General features: G+C 41.1%; 1 protein-coding gene across 1 annotated transcript; it reads left to right on the top strand.

Moving 5' to 3' along the window:
* Positions 1-193: 193 nt before the first annotated feature.
* Positions 194-8,072, top strand: LOC109483078 (two pore potassium channel protein sup-9-like). The gene is made up of 2 exons (XM_019786043.1): positions 194-601; positions 6,946-8,072. The coding sequence occupies exons 1-2, from the start codon at positions 295-297 to the stop codon at positions 7,812-7,814; spliced, it is 1,176 nt and encodes a 391-aa protein (XP_019641602.1). The 5' UTR covers positions 194-294; the 3' UTR covers positions 7,815-8,072.
* Positions 8,073-10,447: the final 2,375 nt, after the last annotated feature.

Raw genomic sequence — 10,447 nt, 5'->3', positions numbered from 1 at the left:
TTAGCCCTGCAGAACCCATCAATTTGGACCAGAAATAGCGCCGTCCTACGTGTGCACTGTTGCTATAGCGACGCTCGCTGGATTCCGCACCTTTTACGTAAAGGAGCTGGCGGTGCCCAACGCGCAGGCGCTTCGCTTTTCCTCCGACGCAAATTCTTCAGGCGCTCATTGTCTGGGTTTGAGAGAGCAGGCCGTACAGTACAGATCACACAGCCGGAGTGGAGCGTGCTAGCTGGGCCGCCGCGGCGTCACAGACAGCGGAGAGACAACAGAGCCGAGTCTTGCCGGTACTCAATGCACTTCCTCCTCCTCCTAGCCATGAAGAAACAGAACATTCGGACGCTCTCGCTCATGATAGCCTCCTTCATGTACCTCCTGGTCGGCGCCGCGGTCTTCGACGCGCTGGAGTCGGAGTCCGAGGAGAAGCAGCGCCGCCTGCTGCGGGAGCGAGAGAGCAAGCTGCGGGCGCTGTACAACATCTCCCGCGAGGACTTTCTCGAGATCGAGACGGTGGTTCTCAGGTCGGTCCCGTACAAGGCCGGCAAGCAGTGGCAGTTCACCGGAGCCTTCTACTTCGCTACCACGGTGATCACCACTATCGGTGGGTAATCCTTAACACGGTTCTACCCTTAACAGTTTAAGCTACTGTTTTTATCCCTCAATCCGGTGTTTCTTAAATGCATGGCGACTTTCTTTAACGAAGAGTAATTAAGAGCTTATTTAGTAACTGCAGGCTGTTTACCTTATTTCCTGTCTTTGAAGTTGTTTTGCTTCATCCGTAACTTCGCAGCCAAAGAATTTCGAAACGCTTTCTTGATTTTACGGTCTTTTATTTTATTCGTAACGTTTTGCCAGAGAGCTTTTACCTTAATTGTCTGATGACAAGACGGTGTAGAAAAACAGGGAAACACCGCCGACAACGGCGTCGGGAAATTGGATGAAATGTAGCAGTAGGAACCGTAGCCACCCACGGCATGGGAAGTGCCGCCGCGACTCTAAATTACGTCCCCATTTCATGACGGTATCCCCGGCTCTTTTCGCCAAGGTTCTGTTTATTTATTTCATTTTAAAACGGCTGGGTAGCCCATTCAGCTATGTAGCTGCTTTCCATCGGGGGAAATCATACAATTTCACAGGACAGAACTTGATAACATTAAGTCAGACAACAAAAGGTGGACAAACAGTCAAAATCTGATGCCCAAAACAACACATATCCATTCTCTCGCGAAACTCTCTGCCCATGTCTTGCATGGATACACAGAAAGCTTTTGACGATTTAACAGCCTCGAGTGAACCACCCGGCGTGAAACCACCACGACCAACCATTCTTTATCCCTCGATCATAACAACATCTTTATGATCGTAAATTTTTCACTCTAGATCGTTACTGTCAAACATATCTACAAATGAAATATGAAGCGAGATATACATGTATCTACAACCATCAAGTATTGTGACACCTCCCCGACGATATTCATGTTTTATGTATTTCAACCGTAAGGCAATGTTGATAAAGATCGTAGAGATCTTTACGCGAAATTGACAGTTGTCACAATCAAGAGTAGTACTTTACCCACAGGCTAGCTATAATTGACATACCATGGATCACAAATGTAAATTTGCATTTACGATCTGTTATGAGTTCACTTTGTTCACCATTATTGTATATAGCCTACCTTTATTTGTGTTCATATTTTGTTTGGATTCTTTTATCTGTACCTTCGATTCTCTTTTGTTTATGTATAATTCATTGAATCGGTGTCGTATAAGCCCACACGGGCTGGGCACGGGAAAGCGCACGACACGAAAATAAAGTCTCATTCATTTATTCATTCATTCATTCATTCATTCATTCATTCATTCATTCATTCATTCATTCATTCATTCATTCATTCATTCATTCATTCATTCATTCATTCATTCATTCATTCATTCATTCATTCATTCATTCTAGACAACAGTTGTAACCACAGAATTCGTCCTCTAGATCTAGAATGTGATGCATTTTGATAATATTGATAAGTCACGTAGGTGAAAGCTGAGACACACGTTAATATGTCTCCATTCTTGCCATCCCAATGTTGCAACACCTCACTTATGACACCAGACAGACATGCCAATATTGTGTTCTTCACAAAAGTATATTTCTTTAAGAAATATTTCATTAACATCAAATGCGATTCAAATCGCTTACATTCACATAACTCCGATATTTTCTATCCTTCAGAAAGTAAAGCGTCGTACCATAAACGTTGCTCAAACTCTAGAAAGAAATATTAGAATTCTGAAAATTCCTTTTTCATGCAAATGTCTAGAATAACGCAGCTCGAGTGGCTATGGACATTGCAAGTCTTAATGCCATTTCTATCACCCACTTTGATCAACAAATGTGGCCCCAGGACGCGCTAAAATTTGACGTGAGAACTTAATTTCAACACGGACTTGTTTTCGTGTCCGATCTCACGAAGCACGTGTTGGCTTCCATATATGGTAAGAACACTGCAGATGGATGTACGGACGGTATCTCAGGTTTCATACGTAGTGGTAACACCTGGGCGACAGAAGACTTATCTTCAACAACATTTAGAAATGGCTATCAGAAAGTAGAGCTCTAAACGCTCACTTATTTCTAGAGTTAGGTATAAAGTAGCCTGTCAATGATTCTTGTACAGTAACTTGACAGAAAAACTTTCTTGGCTAAATTTCATGTTTTACCTCTAGAAGGAATAAATTAGACATCTTTCTTAATGCATGACTTTATCAAAGAGGGATGGCAACGTTTTACAAACGTCCAAATGTATCCTATATAAAATATATCGACATTTGGACTATTTTATTACGTCTGTATTTGGGCTAGTCACATTGGAAGACCAACATTTTGCGCACCACACCGACTTCGCAGACGCATAGCGGGCCCTGTATATACTGCAGCTATAAATTAGGACATAAACTATAAATGCATCAGATTAAAAAGAATTACCAGTGAGTCTCTGATGTCTAATTTGTATTGTTGTTATGCACATCTAATCTAATCTAATCTAATCTAACCTGCACGTCGCAATACTAGTCATAATTAAAAATAATAATTCATAATTACATTCAAATCACTGAGTAAATTATGACTGAGTATATGGCAATAAACTAAAATTCGTAACCTATTAACATAACAGAGAAATGGCAGACATCGTATTTAATTCTCTGACTCTGCGATAAGTTTAACTTGCCTCTTGCAATCATTATGAATGCTACATGCACGGCATGTAGTTGCCTTAGACAAGTTGGTTATCGAGTTCCGAAAGAAGACAGCGCCCAAAATTACAAGCGTGTGCACTATCTATGTAAAACTGTGTAATGAAAAAAGATACTATGGAAGTTTGCCAGGTATTATCACTCTACAAAATATTGCCATGCACCACATCTTGATCTAAATGTAGCAAAATAACTGCTGATATGTATCACTTCAACATGAATAATGGCAAATTATCAATACTGATATGCTAGGTTTTACTTTATATTTGAAATAAAAAGTTTTTTCTTGGAAGATCGCCAACAACTTTCCTACAGTACATCTCAGTTTGTTTTTATCTTGTTCCAGGTTCAACAATTGATAAGAATATCGCTGATTTATTAGCGATTCTTATCAGCCCTTAAAAGCAAAAGCTGAAAAAGCTGATATATTAGCAGTACGTGCGACAAGAGAAAGCAATTAAGAAGAAATATGAGTGCAGCGTTTCCCGTTCTTCCTGTTGGCAAATAAGGTGTTCCTAGTTGACAAGTTACAATGCCTCCCTAGAGCGTCGTCAAGCCCTTACAATAGATCATAGGGCCTTAAAAGCTGTAATATTCAAGCCTACCGTGCCACATATAGCAATAGGCACTCGGGGGGTTCATTTGTATTGTTGTTTCTTTGACGTTACATCCCTTTCTATGATTACGGCTGTTTCTGAAGGCGGTATGGAAATAGAATTTCTGCTGCACGGTACCGCGGTACGGATTGCCTGCCTAGCCAAGTGCTTTTACCGGAAAATGAGTTGCCACCAGGCAGGATATCTTTAGTACGGTCGTTACGAAGGCAGTTGGAGTTTATTAACTGTGAGTTTCAATGAAGCGACGGCAGGTTATTACCCTAGAATATTGCAGTTCATTTGCAGCGCGTTATGTATCTACAGTGTATTCCTCGTTTTGAAAATCAAACTGAATATTTCGGGTCTTCGTGAAATATTAAGTGTTGTTGTGAATTTTTCGGTTCCAATCTCACTTACTCCCAGTCTGTGAGGAAACCATTTTGATCTCTAATTCAGACTTCCTGTCAGTCTGCGGTTATAGAATTCCCCCCTCACCTCCTGTGGCTTTACTGTATTCAAGGAACAACGGACGCACGAGGAAACAAACAAAAACAAAACATCTTAAACACGTTCTCTGGAGCTCTGTACACGCAGGTAATAAGAAGACAACAGATGCCTTAACTTAATATGGTCACAAGGCCAACTCAACTGGCTGGCCTCTCGTTATGTAGTAGGACTTTCCACCTGTTACTACGCCTACGCAAAGCAATCAGACGGGTCCCTTCACGGCGTGCATCCATGGACCCTACTCATAATCATTCGGCACCGATAGTATCTCTGGCAATAAGGTTATCTGGAAAGGCCAATCATGGGTGGAGAGAGGCAATGGAAGAAACCGTCTGCTTCCCCTCCGTGCAGATGGTATCAGTTTATTGGTACGCGTTCATTTCGGTTTCGGAGGGCATTGTCTTTATAAGGCCAGTCTCAAAGGCATCAGGGTCTTCTATGTACTATCAACATAAAGGCTTCCGGATGCTGGTATGTATAATTTAGAAAAAAAAAAGAGTTTTACTGTCAAGGTAAAATACAGCGCCTGTTGGAGCTATTACGACGGTCGCGACCCAGAGGTTATAAGGTCTTCAGCTAAACTGTAGGTCAAACTGGCCTACGTAACCGTTCTTTCTAACGGTGAGTACCGTTTGAAACAGCTCTGAGTGCCAGGCTGGAAAAGTAATGTAGAAAATTATTCATTTCACCACATTAAGCTGGTCACCAACCTTTTATGTGAAAGGTTAAAGCTGTGACTGACCCCAAACATTGACTACCACCTAATAATGCACCCAGGAGGATCCTAAAGAGTTCCCCATGTGGCGCACAACGTGCCGTACACCGTTTAAGGATTCAGCTCTATCAGAGAGGGTAATGGAAAGGTCGCCTTCCGCGGCTTACAATGCCTTTAGTTAGAGTGTTGGTATGGAGGACTGCGCAACCCGAGCAGTAGAGAGCTGCACGCTGTCACTCACTGCACAGCCTGGTCTTTGACTCCAAACTCTTCTGCCTAGCCTTCAGTTTGCCAGTGGTTTAAGTGTGGAACTAGAGTTAGCATGGAGAGGATGAAGATATGGGTTTTCCCCTGCCATTTCCATAGAATCCAGCAGTTGCAAAATGTTTTCTTCATTTTTTTTTAAATTTTCTATTTTCAAGGATTAGGTGTGACACGTCGTTCGGTTTGATGTAGCCAGCTGCCGCCGCGCCGCGTGCCTGCGAAGCTGGTGTGTTACGCAGAAGGGCGGTTATACCGGCTATACCGATAAAGATTTTAAATGACCTTTACTTTACATCCCTAGCTACAAAGATCGAGCAAAGATCCTTGACCGTTTACGTAAGGAATCATAATGTCCTGTTATATCATTTGTGTCATCACAATTATGCCATAGGCACAGGATTACAGTGTTTAAATTTCATAACGCTCCATTCGGGAGATGTAAACAGAACGATTAAGCCCAGGTGCGTTCGAGCTAGACGTTAAACCTCAGCTTCATCCTCCTGCTTGTACCACAACCGGAAGGCATCGTCAGTCATGTAATGACAAGGATCTTTCTAAGCCCTTAACTGATGATGTCTTCAGCAGCTGCCACCATTTGCGTCAGCGAACGCATAAACAGATACACCTTTATCAGTACAATATATTAACTGTGCCTCATTGCAATGTTAACGCTATTAAAAAGGCACATATGCACATTGCACACACACATACATACACAGGCAAACGGGCACACCCTCTTGTATACAGGATAAACCAGTTATTTCTGTTTTGTGGCAGGTTAGGTCACATTGTCTTATGTTCCTACAGACATTACTGGCTAAGCACCTTTTTGGTTCACTTGGGAATAGTTTTATCACAGATCTCTATGAAATAGATATCTTGTTTTTGATTCTTAAGCAGTTCTGATCACGCTGTGTCCTATATTCGTTGCGGGGATTAGTGAGTAAGCCCCTTATAGCTTCAGTCGATCTAGGGATAAGCTCTTTACCATCTGCATATTATCTCATTTTCCACCCGATGGTTAACAATTCCAGCCTTAAGTAGATTGTAAAGGCCACGGTATACGATGTAATGAATCATCTTTGAATCTATAACTTGTCACGGTTATCAACATATCTCCATGCAAAAATGAATGATGACCGGTCTAAAAAGAAATGGTAATCTTTAATGGTGGCGTCGAACGGCCGTGTGCAAGGAGAGCGGGCACGAGATCGAGCGGTTTTACGAGTTTGATTTTTTTTATTTATTTTTTTTCCAACATCACCAGACGTGGTGACGACACACTCAAGTTTTTTTCAACTTATATTAAGGGGGCAAATACATGACAGGACAATACCCATTTACACCTGAGCTAAGTTTGATACGAGTTTGATTGAGGAGGCAAAGGGCAATAGCAAGCATTGCGCTAGACACGGTAGACTATCAACCCACTAAACCTTTTCATTTCAGGGCATTTTCACTCCTACAGAGAAACCCCTCCCTTGACTGGCTCCAGTCTTGTCTTGGCAGTTCTTGGCAACTGCCCCAGTGTACGACCTCAAAAAGGCAATAAGACTACATCTTTACCTTCCTATCCTATATGTAATGCTTTACGTTCTTTTTTGCCCTTCATAGGATACGGTCACGCAGCGCCCATCACCATCGGTGGGAAGGCCTTCTGTATGTTCTACGCGCTCCTCGGCATCCCTATCGGCATCGTGATGTTCCAGTCCGTCGGTGAGCGGGTCAACACCCTGGTGGCCTACATCCTGAAGAAGTTCAAGAAATGCTGCCTGAGACAGAAGCGACCGGAGGTGTCTTACAGCAACTTGGTCACCGTGGGCTTCATCAGCTGCACGGTCATCCTCACCAGCGGAGCTGCTGCCTTCCAGTTCTTTGAAGGATGGGGATTCTACGACAGCTTCTACTATTGCTTTATCACCCTCACCACCATCGGGTTCGGCGACTTCGTGGCCCTCCAGCAGAACAAGGCGTTAGAGAATAAGCCCGGATACGTGATTTTTAGCCTGCTGTTCATCTTCATCGGCCTGACGGTGGTGTCGGCGTCCATGAACCTGCTGGTGCTGAGATTCCTGACCATGAACACCGAGGACGAGAAGCGAGACGAGCTGGAGGCCGCGCAGAGAAGATCGAAGGAGAACATCAACGCGGTGTCACACGAGAGGATCGAGATCATCACAGACGGGCAGATTCCTCACTCGGACACCAGGATGGAGCTGCTTTCAGGGAACGACCTATACAGAGCACACGACTCTTCCCTCGCGGATATTTCAGACTTGGTGTCTCTGTGCGCGTGCAGATGTTGTCCCTGCTTCTCCCACGGACACTGCCGTCCCACGTACAGTTCCAGCATCCAGGAGAGCCAGATGTTCGACATGAAGCTCGTGGACTCCTCCAACCATAACCAGAACCACACCATGAACCACAACCACAATCACGTCGTCGGACTCGAAAGATGGTCCAGGAAACGGGCATCCGTATGAAGAAACATGACAATATTTGTCAAACATTTTGAAACAAGACTGTTGCTTCAAAGTTAATTCAAGAGGCATAGATTACAACTCAACCATAGAGAATTGATATATAAATCAATATGCACCAAATATTGATATATTGATCAAGCGAGCGATGACAATCGACGAACGATCAAGAACAAAAACAGCTGCTCTAAATGTTCTATTTCTCTTGCCCTTAAAACAGAACATTACGCAATTGAATTGCATTATGGCCAACAAAGATAGGTGACTTTCAAGGACAATAGGGTATACAAAAACTGTCGCCACTCTTAATGGTTGGCATGACAAAGTCAGTTAGGTCCGAAGATTTAACGCTACTAGATTGAGAGACCATTTATCAAGAGGTTGGGAAAGAATTGAACATATCAACTAAGGGAGAACCTTCATTGTTGCCCCTAATACCTCTTATAAAAATATCTTTTTACGAAGATGAGCGGGTAGCATGTTGGGGACATTGCTATCTTTATGCTGCTAGTTATAAAGATAACCTTTACGGTATCAAGGTCTTTCCCAAAGTTAGCATGTCCTATTTCTAAACGAGGGCCATTGTTGTTAAACATGTGGCATAGACAATTTTGTAGTTCAACATCACGAACAGATATAGATGTTTCCCAGTTCAACTTCTAAGAAGTTACTACCAATATTTTGTTACAATTCCCCTTACTCTATAAAATTCGGACATGTCTAATGCCCTAAACCTTCACTGTATGTTATTTCATAGAAAGACTTAAGATGTAAAAGAATGTTGCTTAGAGATGAGATTTATTCAAAACTATTTGATGTATACTGACTGTTTTATGGGTATAGGTATACAATAAGTAGTTTCTAATGAAATGTATTGTTTTGCACCTACATTTGTACATATTACTTGACATAAAAAGACTATAGATCAATGCAAAACTAGTTGCACATAGAGAAATGTATATAATAACGTGGAGGAAATACAGGCCTGGAAGTATAAGAAAGTATGCAATATATTTTCAAAGGCATCAACAGCAAAAGTTATTGATTATGACATTAAACAGACATGGATAAAATCGGATTATGTATGTACTGGATTTTCTAAAGAAAGCTGCACGAATTGTCTAAAAGTTGTTAATAAAAAATCAGGTGATTTAAATCTATCACTTTTCTTCTATATATGATAAAAAAATTAAAAAAAGAACGACTATTATTAGCTGGCACTGCTTTCATGGATACGCCAAACATATTTTATGAAGTTTACATATATTAAACAAGAAAATGTAAGTTTATGGAATTTAAAAGTATATTGTTGATTCGTCTTTCATAAGCAGCTCTGCTCCAGTATTTCACCACGGTTGAATTCTGTTTACAGTTTATATTGACGTATCTTAAGTTTACTTAATGTTATTTTTTATAAAAAAAAGGTCAGAAATGCTCTTATGATGAGTATGTATTGTGCTTTATTCACGACTGTACATATACTGAACTTGACAAAGACATCTGAATGCTGCTCTCTGAATCAAACTCGGTGTATCCATGCAGAGATATTTTGCAAGCATATCTGTTTGACAAGTTAGAATTAAAAGCAACATATCTGTGTCTACACGTTTTCAAGAATATTACCACCAACCTTTACTCCAGAGAGATTTCGTTATTATTAGTCTGTAATGTAGTTTCTAACTACAAGAATGCTAAAGAATGTTATTATTAATGATTGGGTTGTTTTAATATTAATCAGAATACGTATTAATCATGAATACAAATGAAAATGCTTTTTGTGATCATAAAGATTTTCCTAGTGAGTTACAGAGGCGTTTGTCTTTTGTCTGTCTGAAAGAAATTCATATAGTTATGCTATCTTCGTAATGCCCTTAAAATTAAAAATGGGGCAATGACTCCGTGCAATGGATGTTGCATATGACATGTTTCAATTCAGTAAACTCTGTGACATTCTATGCTTAGACATCACACATCTGCTGCTAAAAGATAACATTAGGACAGAATATTAGAATAAAGACTTGCCACAGGAAGGATTTCTCAAAAATATGCATTTACTTCCCCAACAAATGAATCAGTTATATTCTGTCAAGTGTATAGATACTACGTATACGTTCTTTATAATGTCGCAAACTATCTATCTTTCAAAGAATATACCATACATCTCCGAGAATTCTTATTAGTCGCTAGTGCTTGTCCAGATTTGCTACAAAAGACAAGTTAGTGTTTGGAATAAGGAACGGGCGCACTGTCTGGTAGAACCATTTGTCTCTATAAAGAAAGTCTCATTACGGATTGCTCGTGGAATCTACTATTGATTTGGAAAGGGCCAGAAACGTTACCGCACCATTATATGAATGCCTCCTACGTCTCTGCTGTCAGATTTATCCAAAACGTGATCAGGTTATATTGCATGTCTGTCTAGCCACTGCCAGAACTGATACTTTTCTATCCCTACCGCGGAAGCAATAGCCTGAATAAATTACGCTTGTCTTTACACTAGTCAAGACTCTAGATGGTTGATGGCCAACACAGTGTCTTGGCCATTGGTGACATTTCAGCATTTTGATCCATTGATACATGTGTCAATACGAAATCGGAGATTGCAAGCCTCCGGAAAGGGTTTTCATCAATGTATT

Source organism: Branchiostoma belcheri, unplaced genomic scaffold (genome assembly GCF_001625305.1).
Source record: "Branchiostoma belcheri isolate BF01 breed outbred unplaced genomic scaffold, Haploidv18h27 scaffold62, whole genome shotgun sequence".
In the NCBI taxonomy this organism is placed as follows: Eukaryota; Metazoa; Chordata; class Leptocardii; order Amphioxiformes; family Branchiostomatidae; genus Branchiostoma; species Branchiostoma belcheri.
This window is presented reverse-complemented; position numbering and strand designations above follow the sequence as displayed.

Bases quoted from the DNA above. Each gene is read 5' to 3' on its own strand.
- LOC109483078 (XM_019786043.1), top strand. From the start codon at position 295: ATGCACTTCCTCCTCCTCCTAGCCATGAAGAAACAGAACATTCGGACG. The intron at 602-6,945 runs GTGGGTAATCCT...TGCCCTTCATAG, and splicing joins CACGGTGATCACCACTATCG to GATACGGTCACGCAGCGCCC.